At 41.5% G+C, this 25,423-nt stretch overlaps 1 protein-coding gene and 1 long non-coding RNA gene across 2 annotated transcripts in view; one reads left to right on the top strand and one right to left on the bottom strand.

The window, feature by feature from the left end:
- Nucleotides 1–1,746: 1,746 nt before the first annotated feature.
- On the bottom strand, nt 1,747–25,386 carry LOC124288872. The gene is made up of 4 exons (XR_006901538.1): nt 25,376–25,386; nt 19,589–19,593; nt 12,029–12,036; nt 1,747–1,826 (listed from the first exon to the last, which is right to left on the bottom strand). It is a non-coding gene; the product is annotated as an uncharacterized LOC124288872 (long non-coding RNA).
- LOC124288869 (broad substrate specificity ATP-binding cassette transporter ABCG2-like) overlaps nt 6,667–25,423 on the top strand; it is a 32,261-nt gene continuing 13,504 nt past the window's right edge. Inside the window, exons 1-8 of the mRNA XM_046725439.1 lie at nt 6,667–7,084; nt 10,849–10,908; nt 11,763–11,877; nt 14,458–14,610; nt 15,625–15,782; nt 16,036–16,187; nt 16,390–16,497; nt 23,142–23,202. Of these exons, the coding sequence (XP_046581395.1) occupies nt 6,792–7,084; nt 10,849–10,908; nt 11,763–11,877; nt 14,458–14,610; nt 15,625–15,782; nt 16,036–16,187; nt 16,390–16,497; nt 23,142–23,202 (1,100 nt within the window). The 5' untranslated portion in view covers nt 6,667–6,791. The remainder of the gene's footprint in view (nt 7,085–10,848; nt 10,909–11,762; nt 11,878–14,457; nt 14,611–15,624; nt 15,783–16,035; nt 16,188–16,389; nt 16,498–23,141; nt 23,203–25,423) is intronic.

Below are 25,423 nucleotides of genomic sequence, written 5' to 3'. Positions count from 1 at the left end.
AGTATTGTTAAACATTAGAACACTGATTGGTATTAATCTTATCTTACATGGCAATGCAGGTCTCTCATTTACTGAAAATCACAATGTTTTCGAGTATGTACATATCTATATCTCTCAAACAAAACGTTTTCTCAGTTAACTTCTGTTGTACATATCCTATTACTGGGATAGGGATTTTCTAAGTCGGATAACTTGTGCCCAATCCGTTTCCGGTATGAATAAAATGTTTCAATCAATAAGCGTAATCAAACCTCTCAGTGACAAGCCTTTGTATTTATTCGATAGTAGTTGATAGTGAAAACAATTTTGAAAAGAGAACACAGATTACCACTTAATCACACCAGAGTTCTATTTACACACAATCAAACTTCATAGTAGCGAACCTATTTCAGGCTCACCCTACTCTACTCACGAGACAGTGGACTGTTCCATTATACCCGTAGGTGTTACCCTAATTAACCTTCTAGTTCAGTGTCTGTTCGACTGTCTGTCAAAGGGGTGTCTGTCATTGGGAGATAACCGTGAAGCGAGCTGAGCACTGGTGTGATGTGTGCCTTTATGCTCATCCGAGTGAACAATCTGGCAGCATAGATCTGGATGTGCTGCAGACGTCTCATCTGTTGCAAACTGTTGCAATAGTCTAATCGAGAGAATATCAGAGATCTCACAAGGGAGGCAGCTGCGTCTCTCGTCAGCAAATGTCTGATGGCACTGATGTTCCTCAGGTGGTAATGACTGACCTTGCAGCAGTGGCTCACATGATCTTCCATGGATAGCGAGGAGTCAAGGTACACACCGAGGTTCTTGACAGATGACTTGAAGGTGATGTCTGCTCACCCGATAGACAGATGATCCAAAGTACATTTCCGTAATATGAATGGAGGTCCGAACTGAATCACCTCCGTTTTGTCTGAATTGAGTTTCAGCTTGTTCTTTTCCATCCATGCACTGACATCAACAATGCACTGTTACATGGCATGTTTTGCTTCAGATTGACTGACGGGTGTTGGCTTAAAGTTTTTCTGTACTTGCGAGTCATCTGCATAGAAGTAATGAGGTATCTGATGTTCTTCAATACACTGACCTAGAGGTGTTGTATAAAGGGTAAAAAGTATTGGCCCCCAACTCTGATCCTTGTGGCACTCCACAGAACAATGTAGCTGAAGCGGACATCTCGTCACCAATTCAGTCTAAGTAATCTTAGCCTCAGTAATACTCGTTACACTGCTATACTGAGTCTAACAAAACCTAGTAGAAGGTCGCGTCTTGCGCGACCTATATATGACCTTAGGGTTCGGCGGGACTTACAAAATCGTTTTTGGATTTTCTCTTCCCTAGTCTGTGACACTGATCTATCAACAAACGAAAATCCGCTTAAAACACAGATATTCGACCTGCAGTATATACGCTTAGGGGTTTCTAATGACATGATTACTATTAGCTTACATTTCCGCAAGATGACATCCTTGAATATTGTCAAAAACACTATTTTCAGCGACTGTTTACTCATTGCGTCTTCCATGTATATCACTCGGAAGCGATCGTGCGGAAAATAGCATTCGGAATTGTTCGAGTTTTGGAGGTCAAGGTTCAAACGGTATGTGCGAATGTTAACTTTCGCGATTTGGTAAGCTGTGTGCTGATTGGTCAGTCCAAAAGGTTAGCTGACGCGACCTTCTACTAGGGTTTATTAGACTCAGTATAGCAGTGTAACGAATAATACTGAGCCTAAGTTTACTTAGACTGATCACCAATTAGACTGCCTGTGACCTGTTTGAGAGGTACGACCCAAACCACTGAAGCACTGTCCCTGCGATGTCGTTGTTCTCGAAACGGTGCAATATTATGCTGTGATCTATGGTATCAAAAGCGGATGACAAGTCTAACAATACTAGCATAGAAATATCCCCTCTGTCAACAGACATGTGTAGACTATTCATCACACAGTTCAATGCTGTTTCCGTACTGTTGGCCTGTATGTATGCTGACTGATACTTGTGAAGTAGATCATTTGAGGTAAGGTGGTACAGTAACTGTCTCGTTACTATCTTCTTTAGGATTTTGGATATGAACGATATTTTGGAGACTGGCCTAAAGTTCTTGAGCAGCTGTGGATCTAAATTTGACTTCTTCAGAAGCGGTTTGGCAATGTTTTTTTTAAGTAATCCGGCACAACTCCCGTGGATATACCAACTTATTACCCATACGGGCTTGGATACACGGGTGATTATTTTTGTGGTAATTGCACGTCTGCTTTTCAGTGATTCTCAACGTTGATTGGTCAACTAAGCACAGAAGAAATATGATTGGTTGACGGAACTACTTTTCATGATCCACGTTCATTGACAACATTTACCGTTTCATTGATAATTAGAACGTGCTGTACTCACACATTCCGAGATTTACAAAAGAAAACATAAAGGTCAAATAATATGAGTACTCTTTTTATTAGACATTATTATTTTGCAATAAAATTGCGTTTTAAACAGTAGTCTTTTTAAAATAAATAACCTTAAAAAAACACACACAAAAAAAACAACAACAATCGTATGCATTGTTTGTAAACAATTATGGCCGCAATTACGCTAACCCCGATCAAGGGGCGCCAATGGCCTAGAACTTTAAAGTTGACGGGGACCTAACAGGAAGAGTGATAAGAATTTTACAGCCCTTATATTCCTACAACCTGTTTGTTGTTAAAACTGAATTCGAGGAAATAGAAGCAGAACATACCGACTAAAAGTGAGTCTGCCACGGCGTCACAGTTGTCGCATGCCGTAAATCTTCATTCTGTACATACACTATTCTCAGATCCAATTTATGGTAGTGTATTCCACTTCAACATCTCGAATGTCTCCTCTGTCAGTCGATCATCTGCTCCAAAGAGGCATATTCTTCCCATTGACTCGGATTCCGACTAGAGTTATCCTTCTTGGAACTGCTGTGCTCCACTGGGACCAATGACGTGACTGTAACACACCTTCCACAGAACAAAATGTTGTTTAATCTTCAAACTTGTTGAGTTTCTTGACACAACTTTTTCTAGATATATACGTGGGATGGTTGTCTTCTAGATTTCCCAACTTTAACCGTTGACTTTCCCAAAAATTGACAGGTTTTTGGCAAAATGTGTTTCAACACTACACCGTCACTAGACACACAGTCTATGCCCTCGTTAAAATAATGTGACCATTATTTCAACTCGGGCATATTTCCCGTAATCACTCGTACCTCGTTGGTTATTCTCTTTAGAAATCGATTATATCTGTGATGGTGGGTAGGAGAACGTCCAGGATCTTCAACGTGAACTTGGTGGGTAGCAGATCTAGGCTGCAATATGTCGGTTTGGCCTCCAGGATGGTTTTGCAATGGGGATCTGTAACAGGCGGTTCCTGAGATAAGGAATATTACAAACAGTAATGCAAAAATCAGCATAAGGGTCGGCAGCCAGGTGACTGCCAGCGGCTTTATATCATGTTGGGACGGTTCATGATACTCATGTGACCTCGCCAGTGACAAACATGTTCACTAATGTTCATTATCATTGACCTACTGAACGGTGTGTGTGTGTGTGTGAGAGAGAGAGAGAGAGAGAGGCGGGTTATATGTTTTTTTTAGAAAAACCCAACCCCTTTTTCGTCTCTTTGTGTTTGTTGCGTGTGAAACGCCCAAACTCTCGAGGGATGTCTTTTTACCGTTCCGCGTTTGTTGTTGTTTTGTTGTTTTTTTGTTGCGTTTGTTTTGTTTTGTTTTTGTTGTTGCTGGTTTTGGGTTTTTTTTGTTGTTGTTTTTTGTTGGATTTATTGGGGGGTGTATGTGTGTGAGCGCGTGTGTGTGTGAGAGAGAGATTAAATTGTTATTTTCATACTGGAGATTAAATGTTTAGTCTTATGTGCATTAATCTCTTCTGAAAAGAGTTAATACGTCCTCAACTTGGATCGAATGGCAACACAATGTACGACCCAAAGTATAGTTCAAGCAACGTCAGCACAAAGCCACACTCTGTGCAAGGTCGTCATGCTTGGTGGAAAACAGTGGTCACATCAATAACCACCAGTATGAAAAGACAGTACTCTGCAGCTAAGGCAATAACCAGCTGATAACATATCCTTTTCCTTCAGTGCTCAAAAGAGAATATTTTTGTCGTTTCCGGGGTACCGCCCCTATTTAAATTCATGAGACTGGGAAGATACCTTTTAGGTGCTTGACTGGGGCGGTATCAGTGAACAGATTAATAAACAGTATGGGGCACCTGTTTAGTGCACTTGGGAAAATATGAAGCCAACGACAGCAGATGTTACCAAGGCAACAGAACGTATACACAGGCCTATATCAACGTTTCAAACAACTACACTAAAAATGTCAAATGTCGGGATGAGGGGTTTCTGAAAACATTAAATCCGACCCTTTATTATCCGCTGGTGAACGGGGTGTCTAGAAACGATAAACACCGGCCCTTGGTTATCCGCTGGTGAACGTGGTGTCCAGAAACAATAAACACCGGCCCTTGGTTATCCGCTGGTGAACGGGGAGTCTAGAAATGACAAACCCCGGGTCTCGAGGAATGCTGAGTGCAGTGTCTTATCGCATATATACCGTATTGTACTGCGGCTACTGGGCGCGTATAGCACAAGTGTTTGGACATTTGAAGATAACTGAATCGATATCAAAGCGAATCGGGGTAGTTGGAAATAGGTAGTGTTACATTGAAAACGCCCAGCGGTTTAATGGAGGAAGTACGGTAGATTGTGAGACAGGCAAGTTGACACTTTGCTCGGAAGATGAGGGTTGTGCGACATAAACAGCGCTAAATATGTAGGGCAGCAGGGTCGGGTACTCAGGTAGGTATTTGGGTCACATGGCACCGTCACCCTGCACGTAACGCCACTATCCTGTCATTATAAAGGACGTCCATGGAATACCAGCTCGTGTTCACTTTTCCATAAAAATGCTTGTACTTTAGAAGTCATAACAGATGATTGTGATGGTTACTCCGGCGCTATGCATGGTGGTGGTAATGGAGATAGGTGCCAGACAGATTATATATGTCTCTATACAACTTTCTAAGTAAGTCTCCAATGTTAACAATGTGACCTATATTTGCAATTGGGAGTTGTGGACAGCAGTCTCCAGTAAAGATATACTTACATAATAACTGAAGTTGAACATTGTGTTTTTAACATCGGCAACAAATAACAGGAATATATATCATACGGACACAAATATAGGCGTGCCAGCACTGCAGGACTCGTTAATTTTACACGACTGAAGAATTAACCGATCTGTCGAGTTAATCGCTGTACCAATAGCAAGGCCAGATACGGTATCAGTGTATAACACGGGTACAACAGCCGAGTGGACCCGTCCACTGAAGAAAGTCGACTTTCCCCATTACTGCTCCTGTCTCATTGATTTGCCTGACTAGGAAAATACACAACGTTGCATAAAATTAATACGTTCAATCGTTTGAAACATTTTTGAATATGGGTCTAACTGACAGTGGCGAACGTGAAGCCATATAATACCACACGAAAGTAGTGCCAGTTTACTGGCATGGAAGCTCAACGTGGGAAACGGGAACCCTGCTGTTTTATTAAATTTTATGCTGTAATCAGTTAACAAACACGTGCTCTCATTCACTCATGCATGCACAAGTTCATATATTTTACACGACTGTGCCACAATCATCAGAACTATAGTGCTGTTTCAACCAGGCATTTATTGCATGATATTACAGTAAGAGCCCACCTTCCAGAGACGTGGGTCATGCTGAAGGAATAACAAAGGCACAACGGTGGATATAATGACCAAGGGTTTAGAGTGAGTGAGTTTAGTTTTACGCCGCACTCAGCAATATTCCAGCTATATATGACGGCGGTCTGTAAATAATCGAGTCTGGACCAGACAATCCAGTGATCAACAGCATGAGCATCGATCTACACAATTGGGATACGATGACATGTCAACCAAGTCAGCGAGCCTGACCATCCGATAACGTTAGTCGCCTCTTACAAGCATGGGTTAATGAAGATCAATTCTTACCCGGATCTTCACAGGTGCCAAGGGTTTAGCGGTTCTTGAGGGCTACCCCAATTTCGAAATGGAATGTTACTATTAACTAGGCCTAAATGGCATCACAAGGTGGGAGGATGGGCAAGTGAAATAGAATGCGGGATAACATTATAACAACATGATGAAAGGCTTGAAAGAGAGTGGAAATATTGCCGTCAGATTCATGACGTACCGCACGAGGTGTTCATCACGCATCAGTGGCGTAATTCCCCTCGGAGGTGCACGTGCAACCACCCGAAGAAAGTTGATAAATTGTAAACTTAACGCACTACCCATATCTGCTATATAAATACATTAGTAACTGGACGAAATGTAATTATGACACACCCAACTGTATTTATGTAACGCAGGCCAGGAATGTGGGTGGTGGACATTTGCAGATTCCTAAGCCACGTGCGAAACCAACAGTATTTAGATATACCCGTCTGTGTGAAGAATAGTCTTTTTCGACGAATCGATTGTGTTTCCGGTTGGGTTAATACCTGTATGTCAATTCGTACTCTAGCGTTATTTTAATTAAGTTAGTGGTGTACGTATGTATTACCTGTAAGCGGCCTCGTCCCAACAGTCGTTCTGATAAGTTGATTACGACTGCAGTATATATATGTGATGTTTTATATAATGTGTTGACACCCCTACACACCAAATCGGCTTACCCGTGGCCTGCCAGTACAGGATAGGGCCTTTGGTCAAATCAGTACGACCAGTCGACCGGTGCAATGGATGCTAGTACAAAAAGAGGTTTGGCAACGACAGGGATAAATATGAATCCCGTTGTTCCAAAGGAGGTCCTCATAGCCAAGTCACCGGAGGACGGGAATGTGTCTGTACGGTCTGGAACCACGGACAACGGTAGTGCAACACTGGACCCCGAGGCAGGCTTCAGACTGAGCGGTTCCCAGAACATCCAGTCCTCTGTCATCTCCATCCACAACTGTTTCTACTCTGTAGCAGTGAAGACGAAAGCATGCTGCGGCAGAACACAAACGAAGACTATTTTAAAAGATTTAAAGTAAGTTTGGTCTGGATATCAGTTGTCGCCCTAGTTCCCGAAAAAACATAGACTTGTTCGTTTCTATAGCTCGCAAACGTTTCTAGTAATTCTATATCTGTGGTCGTTTATTTTGTTTGTTTCTTTCCTTTTTAACGCTGCTATCAGCATTAATTGACTGAGTTCAGTTTTACGCCGCACACATCAATATTCCAGCTATATGACGGCGGTCTGTAAGTAATCGAGTCTGGACTATACAATCCAGTGTATGAACTACATCAGCATCGATCTACTCAGTTGGCATACGATCCAGGCGTCAACCAAGTCAGCGAGCCTGACAACCAGGTCCCGTTAGTCGCCTCTTACGACAAGCATGGGTTACTGAAGATTAGTTCTAACCCGGATCTTCATGGGTGCAGCACTCAGCAATTTTCCAGCTTGATGAGTGCGGTGTGTATACAATTAAGTCTGAACCAGACAAGTCAGTGATTGGCATCATGAGCTTGATCTGGTGATGACAGGACAACGCAATAAATTGTGAATTTATTATTTTTTATGTGATAAATATTTATTGACAGGTAAATTTATTATATTTATGAAGGTGCACATTTTAAACTTCAGTTTGGCTGTGTGGGACACATTAATGCACTTAAAGCTAGTTTCATTCAATCACTGTATGATTTCACACTGAACATAGTAGAATATGGTGGCTATGTTCTCCAATGACCGAATCCCCAACTTGCTTAAACTAATACCCAATTTTCAGACTGTTTCTTACTTGAAAAATCTCTTTTGTCCTGGTGGCTATGTTGACTCTTGAGTCCATTTGATTTCATTTGAGGCCGATGAATTTGCTCACTAACACAAAATCTAATAGTTGTCCAAAATTATGAGACAAATCATTAGAGTTGGTCTGTCGATTTCATGTGAATGTGCAAAATGTGGTTTTGTTGCAATTATTAGATTTTGTGTTAGTGAGCAATTCATCGTTCTCAAATGAGTGAGTGAGTTAAAATTTAAAGTCACTTTGGCAATATTTCAGCCATATCGTGACTAAAACAACATATATATTAACAATAATAAAGATAGAGTATAAAATCCTGTCAACGAAGGACAGTAAAACAACTAGAATATCACAGATATAAATGTACAACTAGTAATTAAATATAAAACATTTAAACTATAGAGGACAACACAATATAAAAATGGCTATAGATCACCAACAACTGAAGGTAGTTCGCCGTACTAGGGACCATGGGGACTTACAGTACCTTTGCTACCTGCATGGACCCTAGCTGGACGTTCTCAAATGAAATGAAACGGACTCTAGCTATGCTTTCCTCTCAAATTTAGCCATCGTCATTTTAAGGATGAAAATAAAGAAAAAGTATAGAATTTCTTCTTTATCAATGAACATATTTACCTTGATTTGTGACCGTTATTTGGTGATCTGTTCTCAACAATTAAGCAGTGTGACTTCACATAGCTTCCACTAACAAATCAGTTTTGATCATCTGAGTGAGTGAGTTTAGTTTTACGCTGCACTCAGCAATATTTCAGCTATATGGCGGCGGTCTGTAAATAATCGACTCTGGACCAGACAATCCAGTGATCAACAGCATGAGCATCGAACTGCGCAATTGGGAACCGATGACATGTGTCAACCAAGCCAGCGAGCCTGACCACCCGATCCCGTTAGTCGCCTCTTACGACAAGCATGGGTTACTGAAGATTCATTCTAACCCGATCATCTGAAACAAATACATTAGTAAATATCAGTTTGTTAAATACACTTTCAAAACAAGTCTCGAATTTGTCTGTAGCTTCATGTCATTAAAACAGTACTGTCTGTAATTTCATGTCATTAAAACAGTACTGTCTGTAGCTTCATGTCATTAACACAGTACTGTCTGTAGCTTCATGTCATTAACACAGTACTGTCTGTAGCTTCAGGTCATTAACACAGTACTGTCTGTAGCTTCATGTCATTAACACAGTACTGTCTGTAGCTTCATGTCATTAACACAGTACTGTCTGTAGCTTCATGTCATTAAAACAGTACTGTCTGTAGCTTCATGTCATTAACACAGTACTGTCTGTAGCTTCATGTCATTAACACAGTACTGTCTGTAGCTTCATGTCATTAACACAGTACTGTCTGTAGCTTCAGGTCATTAACACAGTACTGTCTGTAGCTTCATGTCATTAACACAGTACTGTCTGTAGCTTCATGTCATTAAAACAGTACTGTCTGTAGCTTCATGTCATTAACACAGTACTGTCTGTAGCTTCATGTCATTAACACAGTACTGTCTGTAGCTTCATGTCATTAAAACAGTACTGTCTGTAGCTTCATGTCATTAACACAGTACTGTCTGTAGCTTCATGTCATTAACACAGTACTGTCTGTAGCTTCATGTCATTAAAACAGTACTGTCTGTAGCTTCATGTCATTAAAACAGTACTGTCTGTAGCTTCATGTCATTAAAACAGTACTGTCTGTAGCTTCATGTCATTAACACAGTACTGTCTGTAGCTTCATGTCATTAACACAGTACTGTCTGTAGCTTCATGTCATTAACACAGTACTGTCTGTGTCATTAACACAGTACTGTCTGTAGCTTCATGTCATTAAAACAGTACTGTCTGTAGCTTCATGTCATTAAAACAGTACTGTCTGTAGCTTCATGTCATTAAAACAGTACTGTCTGTAAGCTTCATCATTGAAATGAAATGTTGCATGATCACTTTACTAATGATAATCACCATAGGTTATATGATGGTTGCCATGGACAACATTACCACATTAGTAAGCACAGCAACTACAGTAACTACACTCTGTATTTAAAAATCAGACAGCAGAGATCTGAGATTTTTATCTATTTAGACTTTATTATGCATCTGTGTATAAACTTTGATATATTTATGGGATCAGGCATCCTCGATAATCTCCAGGGTATACGTTACGATCACTCTCCACTATACTCTGGATGCATCCACGGCGATTGGATGGCTTTTTATCCAATCAGGTGCCTACGCAGGGAAGTTGAGCGTACCAATCACAACTCACTTTCGCTTCTTAAATTATCTAACCGTTTAAACTTGGCAACACAATTGATGCAGAGGTACTCTGAAAGAAGTAGAAGGAGTTCTGTCATATATTTTTTAAAGTTTCAGATCTGTCAATTTGTCTTTATTATTTCCCCAAAAATCTGTTTGGCACTGCGAACAAACCTTCGCGACTGCGACCGCTATCCTTGTTGACACTGGCAAGCTCGGTTGTAACGGCGGCTTAGCTGATTGGCTACTGTGAGAATGCGGAGCCAGCCAAGGGAGGTAATAAAATCATCGCCCTAAGCCGTGGATGCATCCAGGGTATAGTGGAGAGTTATCGTAACGTACACCCTGGAGATTATCGAGGATGGGGATCAGGGTGCAACTTTGTTTGTGTTGTTAACATTGGTTATGAGAAACCGTTCATAATTTATGGCTAGGGGGGCTGATGATGATTTTTATTGAGAAGCATGTACAATGTGAATGATCCCCCTAAAATTTCTGTACAAAGTAAGTGACACCCCCCCCCCCCTTCTCCTGCTTGTCATGTACAAAAGCAATTATCCTCCCCCTTCCCATAATTTTTAAGCATTATTTTTAAAAATATGTATTATGTACAAAATTCATGACCCCCTCCCCAGAACAATATGCGTGACCCCCTCTCCAGTTAAAATCATCATCACACCCACACCCATTCACACATTCACTCACTCACTCACTCACTCTTTCAGTGGCATCTTCAAGCCAGGCATGAATGCTATCCTTGGACCAACTGGAAGTGGGAAGTCATCGTGAGTGCTCGTGTCAGGTCTTAATTAATGTTTATTCAGCAGGTTTTTAATTAGTATCACACCATGTAGGATGACTAGACTGTAGCCAATTAGATTGTCATTTCTAGAGCTGACCATCAGTCTAGATCACAGAGATCGATAAACAGCAACTACATATCGATTGATTATCTAGAAATATCAGAGACGTAACTCTGAGCAAAAATGCCAAAAGTGTCTGAAAGAAACGAATATGTTCGCATCACTGGTGAGTGGTGACATGTATTTACTTGGATTATTTACAAAATAGCATCCTGTACATAATTTAGAAGCATACCATAAATAAAGTCCTTAAACTGCATATTGTGTGACAGTGAGAAAATTAATCTTTTTTCTGTCACAAACGTTAATGTACGACATTATCGATAACACAATTTTCATGATATTTCTGATTATCCATCATTTTACAAGCCCTGGCCATTTCAGAACATTTATGTTGAAGAAGTGATATAATAAGTCTCCGGAATGTTACATTAGGGCCAACTTTGTAACCTATTCAATACTTGTGTGTGCAGCAGAGAGTGGAAGCAGACCATTTCACCAAAATAACTTATATACTTTAACATGTGTTTCATTTCTCTCCTTAGGTATGTTATATATAGACATTAATATCCTGCTGAAACCTCTGTAAAGGAGGCTGCTGGACGCTATATGCATGCCTGCGCTGAAGTAACTAACTCTCCATTTTGTATAATCCATGATGGATTACTGTAATTTTGGATTGTGTGTGCATGTAATGACAGAAATGTCGGATATACACATTGATAAGGGAACTTGCTAGATGACATGTGGGCAACAGGTAGATGTGTTTGTTTCAGACTGCTGGATGTGCTGGCCGGCAGGAAAGACCCGGTTGGCCTGAGAGGTAACTTGCTATTGGATGGTGCCCCGCCCCCTGGCAACTTCAAATGCATGGTGGGATATGTTGTACAGGTATGTACTCTGGGGGGTGGGTACGTGATAGGAAACACTGGCATGTGTCAATTTGTTGTAGCTCTTGATATTGATGTATGAACTATTAATAGCTCTTACCACTACGTCAAAAAAAAATGTTCTTATCTTCCCCCAAATGCTGGAGGTAAACATATATTTCTTACACCAAGGTTTTAAAGGGGACCAGCTATGATTGGGCTGATATCCACCAAGCTATCTCTAAGATGCCTCTATATCTTGGCAAATGAAATGTCTTGTATAACATGCGGGTACAAGGTTCATGGAAAAACATTCCTGTCGTGCTTATTATGACAAACACACACACACACCTCTCTCCCCACAAAATTTTCCCTGAGGAGCATTTCCACCAACCTTTGGACATTTAACCCACCCACCCAAACACACCCGCACATGGAAGTATACAGTTCATTGAACACCACCCTATTTGGCCAATTATGACAGCCACATGAAAGTACTTCCTTATCTAACCTACTGTGACGGCTGTCAAGCATGCCACTACAAGGGTCAGGGAATACCTCCCTATATAACCTACTATGACGACTTGTGAAGCATGTCAGTACAAGGGTTAGGGAATACCTCCCTATCTAACCTACTGTGACGGCTGTCAAGCATGCCACTACAAGGGTCAAGGAATACCTCCCTATCTAACCTACTGTGACGGCTGTCAAGCATGCCACTACAAGGGTCAGGGAATACCTCCCTATCTAACCTACTGTGACGGCTGTCAAGCATGCCACTACAAGGGTCAGGGAATACCTCCCTGTCTAACCTACTGTGACGGCTGTCAAGCATGCCACTACAAGGGTCAGGGAATACCTCCCTATCTAACCTACTGTGACGGCTGTCAAGCATGCCACTACAAGGGTCAGGGAATACCTCCCTATCTAACCTACTGTGACGGCTGTCAAGCATGCCACTACAAGGGTCAGGGAATACCTCCCTATCTAACCTACTGTGACGGCTGTCAAGCATACCACTACAAGGGTCAGGGAATACCTCCCTATCTAACCTACTATGACGGCTTATGAAGCATGTCAGTACAAGGGTCAGGGAATTCCTCCCTATATAACCTACTATGATGACTTGTGAAGCATGTCAGAACAAGAGTCAGGGAATACCTCCCTATATAGCCTACTATGACGACTTTTGAAGCATGTCAGTACCAGGGTCAGGGACTACCTCCCTATATAACCTACTGTGACGGCTTATTAAGCATGTCAGTAGAAGGGTCAGGGAATACCTCCCTATATTACCAACTATGACGGCTTATAACTCATGCCACTTCAAGCGTCAGGGAATACCTCCCTTTATAACCTGCTGTGACGGCTTATGAAGCATGTCAGTACAAGGGTCAGGGAATACCTCCCTATATAACCTACTGTGACGGCTTATGAAGCATGTCAGTACAAGAGTCAGGGAATACCTTCCTATATAACCTACTGTGACGGCTTATGAAGCATGTCAGTACAAGGGTCAGGGAATACCTCCCCATCTAACCTACTGTGACGGCTTATGAAGCATGTCAGTACAAGAGTCAGAGAATACCTCCCTAAATAACCTACCATGACGGCTTATGAAGCATGTCAGTACAAGGGTCAGGGAATACCTCCCTATATAACCTACTGTGACGGCTTATGAAGCATGTCAGTACAAGGGTCAGAGTATACCTCCCCATCTAACCTACTGTGACGGCTTATGAAGCATGTCAGTACAAGAGTCAGGGAATACCTCCCTATATAACCTACCATGGCGGCTTATGAAGCATGTCAGTACAAGGGTCAGGGAATACCTCCCTATATAACCTACTATGATGACTTGTGACGCATGTCAGTACAAGAGTCAGGGAATACCTCCCTATATAACCTACTATGACGAGGGGCGGTGGGGTAGCCTAATGGATAAAGCGCATGCTCGTCACGCCGAAGACCCGGGTTCGAATCCCCACATGGGCACAATGTGTGAAGCCCATTTCTGGTGTCCCCCGCCGTGATGTTGCTGGAATATTGCTAAAAGCGGCGTAAAACTAAATTCACTCACTCACTATGACGGCTTATGAAGCATGTCAGTACAAGGGTCAGGGAATACCTCCCTGTATAACCTACTGTGACGGCTTATGAAGCATGTCAGTACAAGGGTCAGGGAATACCTCCCCATCTTACCTACTGTGACGGCTTATGAAGCATGTTAGTACAAGAGTCAGGGAATACCTCCCTATATAACCTACTGTGACGGCTTATGAAGCATGTCAGTACAAGAGTCAGGGAATACCTCCGTATATAACCTACTATGACAGTTAGTGACAAGTGCAAGTTTCAATGAAAATGTTCTATTTTGACAAACAAAATAATGAGAATTTACACATTATGCTGTATGTAGGCACTGGTAGTATATTCTGGTGTCTCAGTGTTGGGGCATTAATTTATATCTGGTCCTTTTCTTAGGTATGAAGAACATCATAAATAAGGACTTGCAGCAAATCTGTGCTAAAATCACCTGTAATCAAGTATTGCTGTGTATACAGATCATGCTATCTTACTTAGCTTTACAATTCAAATTTAGGATGATGTCGTCATGGGAACTCTGACAGTGAGAGAGAATTTCCAGTTCTCTGCAGCTTTACGGTTACCCTCGGATACCACAAAGATGGAGAGAGATGCCCGTGTGAATGCTGTGATAGATGAACTTGGGCTGACTCAGTGTGCTGACACCAGGGTGAGATTAACACCATTGTTTGTAGCTTAGCCCAACTCTACAGCCATTTCAATGTCCATCCGTGTGTTGTTGAATCTGGGCATAGAACATTTTCACATTTCATCATAGTGTCTTGTTGAATCTGGGCATAGAACACTTTCACATTTCATCATAGTGTCTTGTTGAATCTGGGCATTGAACACTTTCACATTTCATCATATTGTCTTGTTGAATCTGGGCATTGAACACTTTCACAATTCATCATAGTGTCTTGTTGAATCTGGGCATTGAACACTTTCACTTTTCATCATAGTGTCTTGTTGAATCTGGGCATTGAACACTTTCACTTTTCATCATAGTGTGTTGTTGAATCTGGGCATTGAACACTTTCACATTTCATCATAGTGTCTTGTTGAATCTGGGCATTGAACACTTTCACTTTTCATCACAGTGTCTTGTTGAATCTGGGCATAGAACACTTTCACATTTCATCATAGTGTCTTGTTGAATCTGGGCATTGAACACTTTCACTTTTCATCATAGTGTCTTGTTGAATCTGGGCATTGAACACTTTCACTTTTCATCATAGTGTCTTGTTGAAGTTGGGCATTGAACACTTTCACTTTCATCATAGTGTGTTGTTGAATCTGGGTATTGAACACTTTCACATTTCATCATAGTGTCTTGTTGAATCTGGGCATAGAACACTTTCACATTTCATCATAGTGTCTTGTTGAATCTGGGCATAGAACACTTTCACATTTTATCATAGTGTGTTGTTGAATCTGGGTATTAAGTATTCACATATCATCATTGTGTTGTTAATAAGATTATGTGAATATTACAAAGGCTGGTTATAGTTTATGTGAATATAAAGCTGGAGAGTACTAAGATGATGTGAATATTTATATGGGCTGTTTATGGGAGTATGTAGCTGCTTATTAATGAGATTATATGAATATTTATATGGGCTGGTTATGAGTTTATGTGAATATATATCTGGTTATTAATGATATTACATTATGATTGATCTAGGTTGGTAATGAGTTTATTCGTGGTGTGTCTGGTGGTGAGAGAAAGCGAACAAACATCGGTATGGAGCTGATTATCTCCCCTCCCGTGCTGTTCCTGGACGAACCAACCACAGGCCTGGATGCCAGCACGGCTAATGCAGTCATGTACTTGCTTAGAAGGTGAGATGGAGCTGAGGTGACACAGACTAGATAGATGCATGCAGTCTCCCATTTTTTATGGGATTTGACTTAAATAAGTTTGATTTTTTTCTCAAATAGACCAAAACAAAATGGCTAAATGTTTGATGAGACAGTATTGATATTAAAAATACTCTTTGTATACTAGAACTACAGAAAGTGTACATTAATAATATAAGTCCCTATAGAATGGTCATCTTTCCCTTAGACTTGAGGTTTGTTTGTTTTACTTCAGACTGGCCTTGAAGGGTCGTACCATCGTGTTCTCCATCCACCAGCCTCGTTTCTCTATATTCAAAGTGTTTGACAACCTGATGCTGCTGTCGGGGGGTGAGGTCGTCTACCATGGAGCAGCACCTGATGCTCTCCAGTACTTCAAGTCAATCGGTATGTCTCAGCTTCCTGTCACCCATGGCGTGATTCATATCCAACATCCTACGTACATGTGTTCTGAGCTACGTACATGTGTACACCAGTTCACGCGTGCCAAATGCTTTATTTCCATAGATCATGGAGAAAATATTTTCCAATTTAGGAATGTCATGGAGTCAGAAAGCTGACTCTACGAATGTAGATTTCTTTGATCCAGGTTACATCTGTGAGGAACACAACAACCCTCCGGACTTCTTCCTGGACGTCATCAATGGCGACTACAACACCGTTGATAACTTTGAGGCCCCAGACGAGAAAGAAAATGGTTTGTGGACTCATTTATTACAAAAGATATTGGTCACGATTGTAAGACATAAAGCATTGTGAGAGTGAATAGGTGAAGACTTCAAAATGCTGTGTATTTGAGTTTTATGAAGTCATAACGGTCTAAAGTGGGGGAGGGGGGAAGTGGAAAGAGCAGATTGTAGACATTAAAACGCAATTGAAACTCACTGGTTAAAGCATGGCACTGGCAAGCGAAGAAAATGGGATAGAAACCCCAAATTGTTGGATCGATATGACCAAGGGATGTAACTCTCTACAACAACAGGGCCAGCCTACTTCATACATTACATCATTGATGATGGAGTTGAGTGTTTTTCTTGTTACTCAAATGACTGAATGTGAATGCAAGGAAATCCAGTGGACACAAGCCACCCACTGTTTGGCCGTGTGTTTCAAAATGGGGTTCCGAAGACTTGCGACCTGAATGTAACCATTTTAATTCAAATTTAACTGCTGTAATCCAGATAAACTGGGTATTTGTGTAAAATAGGAAAGAAAAAAAAGCAGATTTTTACAAATGTCTGTGTATAATATATGCATTAATTACTACTTTTACGCTTTGAATGTGTGCTGGCAACAATCTGGCAGTAATCAGAACTACATAAATATCCAGAATGAAAATACTGATACCCAGTTGAAATTGGAAATGCTTCATCAACTCGGAAACCATGGGTAAAATGCCCATTTGGCTGTATGCTTATCTAGAGCCCTGGTATTCCTTTGTTTTATTGATAAATAATATCATGCAGAACTTCTACTCATGTTTGCTGAAACTGGACTTGAAGACTTCTCCTGCAATGACTTGAAGGACATACATAACCATAACTGACACAGAGACTTTGTAATAGTGGGGGTTTTGGTTATTTTTATTATTGTATTTTTCTACAGCCTGGTGAATGCACTTGTTAATGTAATTTTCATCAAACTTATTTTGCGAGTCCCTGTAGAAATATTGAGCAATGACTCTGTGGATAAATGTGACTATGGTAAATTAACCTTTTATCCTTAAAATGTATTGTAACTGATATTACTTGTCAGTCAGTCCAACATACCTAAGTGTCCACCACTGCACAATCATCTATATTATGCACCCACCCACGCACGCACGCACTCACGCACGCGCACCCACCCACACACGCACGCACACACATATACACGCACAAAACACACACACACACACACACACACCAGCTTATCAAAACTGAGAAGAAACTATTGTCTCATTCGCAATTGTGGATCAGTTGCTACAGAGTTGTCTCCCCTTTTCCTTGTCGTTTGACTATTTCTCTAGTACAGTCCCATACCTCCGTTATTTTCACTTGTTGCATCATTAAGAGCTGACAAATGATAAATGACAAATGATACATGGTTTAACCCCTTTTTAAGGAGGGATAACTCTCTGTATTCTTAAATTTCATATAAAATTACAATTTCTCCTTATCCAGACTCATACTTATTGCTTATCCCACTTTCCCTCCGAAGGTCGAGTGGAAACCGCTGTCCTAATGTTCCCAAGAACAGTCAAAACTTTACTCATCCCTTTAGGGCCCCTTGCCTCCTTCCCGCCACTGCGTCCCACGCGACTGCGGCCACATTGTCACTCTCTCCTCAATCGCCCACTTAGACGGTTGGGCTGGCACCTCGGGTCCCTTTTATAGCCTTGTTCTCTATTAAGTTAGGCCCAAATCTCAATTTGTTTGTTGTAAATGGTTTTTCATATCCTTTAGCAATCACAACCATGTATTTGTAATGAATTTACGTTGCTAATTTCTGGGGTTTCTCACTTTGTTGTTGTTTGCAGACATGCTGTGACACATGCGATCTTGTCAACAATGCAGATACCAGCTGTCTGCGTCTGATCAACACCCTGTGTGCCCTTCTTGTACTACTACGTCGTGTACCACTATTTCACGATGTATACATTGTGCACAATTGTCAGATTATTTATTCAATAAATATCCTTTGTCTTGTTTACGTAAAAAGATGGACAAGAAGAAGCTTGATAACGCTAAAGCGGTGGCAGACAAGGGTAAGACGCAGCCTGTAGAACGTGAGTTAACCCCGTTATTGTCATGTGGGGATGAGATATATCCCTTAGTTAATACTTCACATTCACCACTGGAATTCCTCACAGTGGATTTACCAGTTTCTGCCTCTCACAAGGAAGTAGTATCGCAGCCCCGTCTAAAGAGGAAAACTCCTGAGACGGGGTCTGATTTGAAAAAGCTGGCAAAATTGAAGAAGAAATCGTCCTCAAAATCATCAAAGTCAACGCACCCGAACCCTACGCAACAACAAGTGCAAACTACACTGTCGACGTTCGGGAACCCAGGTTCCCTACCTTCCACCTACGTAGGACCTTTGCAGACGTCGGGGTTCACAAACTCACGTCACTCACATGCTCCTCCTTCATTGATGAAGCCTCCACAAACTACGGTTGTGAACCCACCAACTATATCCTCTACTAGGATGTTTCCAGCTGCTCAAACTTCGGTCAACCCAGCTAGAAATACGGCTACATCGTTCCCGAACATACACAGATATCCTCCGACGTTCGCGAACCGCCTCTACCAGGCTTCGGGAACCCGTTCACATATCCATATCCAATATCATTGCCTTTCGCTCTGGCTCAGCCGGACTTTGTCGCTAACGTCACTCGACAGGTTGTGTTGGCTATGCAACAGCAACATTCTACTCGGGATTTGGATCGACCTATTCATCAATCTACATCGAATCCATCTATTACTGACGATACTATTTGGGTGGAAACTCAGATATCGGAGGATAGTACACAGGATGATCCTTATTCGTCTATATATACAGACTCTGAATTATTAGCCTGGATTGCGGATGGCTTAGCTATCACGTCTCCTACGCGAAATTCATCGCCAGCAGACACATATCTTATCCAGGAGGATATTGTTACAATTCCACCCGTCATACCTGTTTAGAGGTAGCAGATACGCTAAGCGCAGCATTCGAGAAGGCAATGAAATCTCAAGGTGAACATGCGCCTCCTTTTAATTCTCAAAATGTCCCTCTTCACAACATGGATGCCTTTCTCAGAGCACCTGAACTTGATGAAGACTGCTCCTTAATGAGTGACTCAAAGTCTCTCTCCCACAGAGTCGCGGACAAGAAATTGACACAATTGAATATGACAACTCGTCGAGCTTTCTTTGGATTAGCGCGATTTCGAGCTGTAAACAAAGCAATGCTCAATGCCTTACAATACCCACAGACGGATAGAGAACATATATTATTATCAGCTATATCGGCTCAGAAGAGAGATCAGGAATTTATCTCTGACCATTTGGGTTCTACATCGGCTGGACTCACCTTATTACGTCATCATGGTCTACTTGCATCTTGTCAATGGACGGATATGTATACGAAGCCTCTTCTTTGCAAACCATGGGCTACTCCCACCATTTTTGATGGAGCTATTTGGGAGTCTCTAGGGAAGTTTCACATTACTCAAAGGATCAAATACTCATAAAATCAGTCCAAACAATGAATACCATGTTCAAACAATCAGCACAGCGTATGCAGTTTCGATCCCACTTCACGGGAATTCAACACGCTAAGGACATGAAATTCATGTATCCTCAGACTTCCATACCATCTTTTCGTCGCTCAAACGACAACAGATGCCGTTCTGCCAGAGGCTGTTTCTCCGGCGGTTCTTGCTCGCGAGGATGAAGGAACAGTTTGGAATGACTGGTCGCTTCCATCCCCAGTCATTCCCATAGAACATTCAACAGTGGGTGGACGTCTCGGACATTACTGGAAAAATTGGGAAATATTAAAGGACGACTATGTAACTCAAGTACTTAGCGAAGGCAACCACATTCAACTGAAAGCCATGTCCCCCTTGAGCAGGTTTTTGCTGGTATTTCATAACCCGGAATGTCAACAATCAACATTGCTTGAAGCATTTCAAGGGTGACACTACCAATGGAAGGTACTCCCCTTTGGAATTTCTTCGGCCTGTGGCTATTTATTCGTGTAACCAAGCCCATAGTGGCTTATCTACATCGCAAGGGAATACGCAGTGCCTTTTAACTAGGCGACAGTATACAGGCTCATCAACAAGCAGATCAACTCAAACTTCAGTTGAACTTCACCATACAACTATTAACCCAGCTGGGTTGATTAGTCAATCTTATGAAACCGGCGGAACTCGACTCTACACTTGATCGACACTACAAGTTTCTCGGAATCAGATTCCTCACTGCAGAGAATTGTCCCGGAGGATCGTTGGACCAAAATTCAAGCATGTCTCCCACATGCTGTCAATAAGAACTTGGCAGGAAATCTTAGGACTTCTCACATCAACGCAAGCACTAAGGCAGTGGACGACTGCAACTGAGACCAATCCAACATTTCCTCAAACCGTATCTCGATCGTCCGAATTTCAAAATCTCAAACCTTACCTGATATGGTGGGCGGACAAATTGAATGTTTGCATAGGAACCTTTTTACAAGAGCCGGCGTACACTCTACATCTTTACGTAGATGCCTCTCTCCATACTTCACTTCAACACAGAAGGTGCGTCAGAAATTTGGTCTTCGGAAGAAAAGAATTTACAGATAAACCTGCTCGAATTCAAAGCGTTCATAAACACCATACAACACTGATCGCATCTCTTCAGAAATCAATTCCACATGATAAACACGCGTACGGACAACGCGGCAGTCGCCTTTCACATAAATCTACAAGGCACTACGAAGTCGACTCCACTGTTGAATTTGACATTCCGTCTATTCAATGTAGCGGAGAGGCTGAACCTGCGGATAAAGGCTCGTCACATCCTAGGAGCAACCAATGTCATAGCCGACGTGTTATCCCGACCAATCACACAGTCTCCCACGGAATGGATGCTACATCCGGAAGCATTTCTACTGTTAACATGAAATCATGGATGTCCGCTCTTAGATCTATTTGCAGCTCGATTCAATCGGCAAATAACGACATTCGTCTCGCGGATTCCGGACCCACTAGCATGGTCCCTAGATGCACAAGCCATTCCATGGGAAGGTCTAGACGCTTACGCGTTTCCACCACCAGAAGAGTTTTGACCGGTTTGCTACTAGCAAAGGATTCTCAGCCATGAAAGCTTCACACCCTCAAGTTGCGGAATAGTTATGCCTTGTGAGAGCTACTAGACAGTAGACACTAGATCTACTCTCTCTCAACTTACCTAGTGGCTATTAGTTCGGTTCTCACTATGAACTCAGGAGTAAAACTCAATTTGAAACGAACTGCCACTAGACGAAGGAATTCATTCCGTTGTCTACTGCAACATCTACGGAAGTCTCCAGAACTACGATCTCCTTTTGGATAAGAGCAGTCATATTACAAGCATATAAAGCAGCAGGATTGGATCCGCCTAGAGCTAGACACTAGCATCGACCTTAGCTCTACATGGCAACTGCTCCCTATCATCCATCATGGAAGGCTGCTTTTGGAGATCAGGGACTGTCTTCGCCAACCATTATCTCAGAGATATTGCCACGGAAGATGTATCTGGTATCCACCATTTCGGACCGCTCATAGTGGCACAACAATTGACAGTTCCGACCAGACGATAGAAAGGATTAAAACTCACCCTTATCACGTAGACTTGTGACGTCAGTTTACTGTCCCATAACCACCGACCGAGAGTCCAGGCTCCCCTGTCTTACAAGATAAGTCAGCGCATGAGTGATGATATTCAGTTTCGAAAGTAGCCCCTTTCTTAATATATGGATCGTTTAAGACAACTAGAATATAGAATTCTCAGTGTGTCTTTGAAGTCCACTAACTTGTAAGATTTGCTTCTTTTACTTCGGCATGAGAAGGTGGTCCCCCGCTCAACCAGTCGCAGAATTAGAAGAACATAGAAGAGTTCCCAGGTATATATCATCAGACCAGGACTTGATCGAATAGTCATGGGGAATCCTGATGGGTGGTTGACCTACCACCCGTCTGTCGGATTCAAGCAATAAGTATGAGTCTGGATAAGGAAAAATATGATTTTTTTTGGATAAAATTGATATTTTGTACTTATCTTGACTCATATGCTGAGAATACCCGTGAAGATCCGGGGTAGAATAGGTCTTCAGCATCCCATGCTTGCCACAAAAAGCGACTATGCTTGTTGTAAGAGGCGACTAACGGGATCGGGTGGTCAGGCTCGCTGACTTGGTTGACACATGTCATTGGTTCCCAATTGCGCAGATCGATGCTCATGCTGTTGATCACTGGATTGTCTGGTCCAGACTCGATTATTTACAGACCGCCGCCATATAGCTGGAATATTCCTGAGTGCGGCGTAAAACTAAACTCACTCACTCACTCATACGCTGAGGGCCCTCCCAAACGTCCCCTCTCATCACTATCTGGCTTCCCTGTAAGCTAGTGGGGGCTTAATTCGGAGAGAGTGACAATGTGGCCACGTGGGACGCAGTGGCGGGAAGGAGGCAAGGGGCCCTATAGGGGTGAGTAAAGTTTTGACTGTTCTTGGGAATATAAGGAAAGGGGTTTCCACTCAACCTTCGGAAGGAAAGGGAGATAAGCAATACGTATGAGTCAGGATAAGTACAAAATATCAATTTTATCATAAAACTTACATTTTTCAGAAAACAGCAATCTTCAAGAAAGTCTCGTACAGAGTTTCAGACAGTCACAGTTGCACGACAAGTAAGCATATTGCACCAACGGAATAACGTTTGAACTATTTAAGAAACACATGGTCATATAAGAGATAATGAAGAAGGTTTTATTCAAAGGTTTAGTTGGTTATCCTATACAGTATCCAATATCAGCATGTAAGATATATACACATGAAAAAACGCATCGTTTTATAGTATCAATAGTTTACCATAAACCATAGCAAAGGAACTTATTGAATCATCAATTCAACTTACTATCTCTATAAACTGAGCTTCAAGGAATAATTAAATGGTAAATCTAAATGCTAAAATAATGACTGGGCATAGTTTATTCCTAGAAGCAAACATGACAAACAATTAACTCGTTTTATAGTGCTGATAACTATGGTTGCATGACGTTAACACAGGGCAATCATTCTCAATATTCTGTCATGAAATCCTCATCGGAAATTACATAAGTATCAACAACCGAGCAAAATTTCAATGTCTGGTGTAACCTCTGCCAACTGCAATAACATCTCTCACCCTCCTCTCTGAACTCTGTGAGGTCTTGAGGTATTCCGGTTCATTTTTGATGAAGGGATTGTTCCAAGATTCCGTATCAGAGGATGTCGTATTCTGCAACCCATAATATCCCAAAAATGCTTTATGGGATTGGATGCCTTTCTCAGACTGGAGTTCTGGACTAAAGGCAGGCCAGTGTAGAGTTGCTAACACCTCTTGATGTAAGGAATCACCAATGGCATCCACACAATGTGGCCTAGCGTTATCGTCCATGAAGACTGGCCTTGTGTTCGGAGGATGGTCATCGAAATGTGGTACACCAACCCTGTCTCAGATGTTCGTGATGAACTGTATTATTATATAAGCATCATATTAAGCTTGGGGCTATCAATAGCTATAAGGGTTTAAAAATCATAGATGTGGTGTTTGCCATAACCCCAGAGAAAGTCAATGATTGAAAACCAAGACATCTCTGAATACACAATGCCATTTAGAAAGTGGCCAGATGTAACAAATGTTATATTTGGGATTACACTTTCTCAGTACAGATTCTAGTACTTTTATTGGCTTGAGTCCCATCCAGGATTTGAACCCACACCCTCAGAGAGTCAAGCACCTGATCACCAGCACACAAGTATTATCCCAAACATAACATTTGTTACAAGACATCTTTGTCCACAATAATGTCAGCCAGGCTCTGCAGTATGTCTGTTGTGGGTCACGTGGTAAGAATCGAGATGCAGAAATGGAGTTGGTGCCCACCCGAACCCATCCTTATTGTGATAGGCAGGACAAGTGGATAGAGTAGTAATGCCTTATGTCGTAATGGCAGTGGATGCTGGTCTCGAGTGCAGTGCATGACAGGCAGCATAAAACACAAAGGTAGCTGAATAGCAACAGTGACAAAACAAGTACAGAGCCCTATTTCATCGAGGATGATATCATCAAACATTCAGAAGGGCAAGACCACTCAATGTGGGATTTCTTATTAGATTATTTTAGCATAAAAAGATTTTCATCTGACAAAATTGTAAATGCGTATGGCAAGGGCTTGTTAGATTTATGCTCAGTTCTCAACATTCATATAATGAATGGACGATGTGGATCCCACTCAGAAATAGGCGACCCTACGTTTATTGGTCATAACGGAACAAGTGTAGTAGATTATATATTAAGTTCAACATCAATTTTTGATAGTGTGCTTGACTTTGCAATCCCTTCCCGCACAGAATCCGACCATCGTCCTCTTACTATGAAGTTACGTGCACTTCACACATATCATACAACAACTGAGAAACAGTCATATAGATTTGTTTGGCATAATGATAAACTTGAGCTCTTTAGACAAAATATGTTCTCATAAAGTATTCAAGAGTTACTAAGCCAGTCAGCACATTTCTTATTTATAAACGTTGATAGGAGCATAGACTTTATTGTACAAGCACTTTGCACAGCTGCCTCAGATATGAAAAAACGAACTGGTAAGAGAGGAAACAGAGCTCAAACTTGGCATGATGCAGAGTGTGATAAACTGAAAAAAGAAAGATGCAAATATTTAAATAGGTTTCGTAAATCGAAGGATGTTCGAGCTCTAGAGGATTAACATTGCATTAGAAATACGTACAATGCAGTTTGTAAACAAAAAACGAAGTGACTATTTGAAACTGAAACAACAACAATTAGAAAATAGTGTTAACAATTCTAAACAGTTTTGGTCTTCGCTGAAAAAAATGAATGGGGAAGCA

The sequence above is a fragment of the Haliotis rubra genome, unplaced genomic scaffold, assembly GCF_003918875.1.
Source record: "Haliotis rubra isolate DU_JTF1 unplaced genomic scaffold, ASM391887v1 Scf428, whole genome shotgun sequence".
Taxonomy (NCBI): domain Eukaryota; kingdom Metazoa; phylum Mollusca; class Gastropoda; order Lepetellida; family Haliotidae; genus Haliotis; species Haliotis rubra.
Note: the sequence above shows the minus strand (reverse complement) of the source record. Positions and strands in the feature narration are given on the sequence as shown.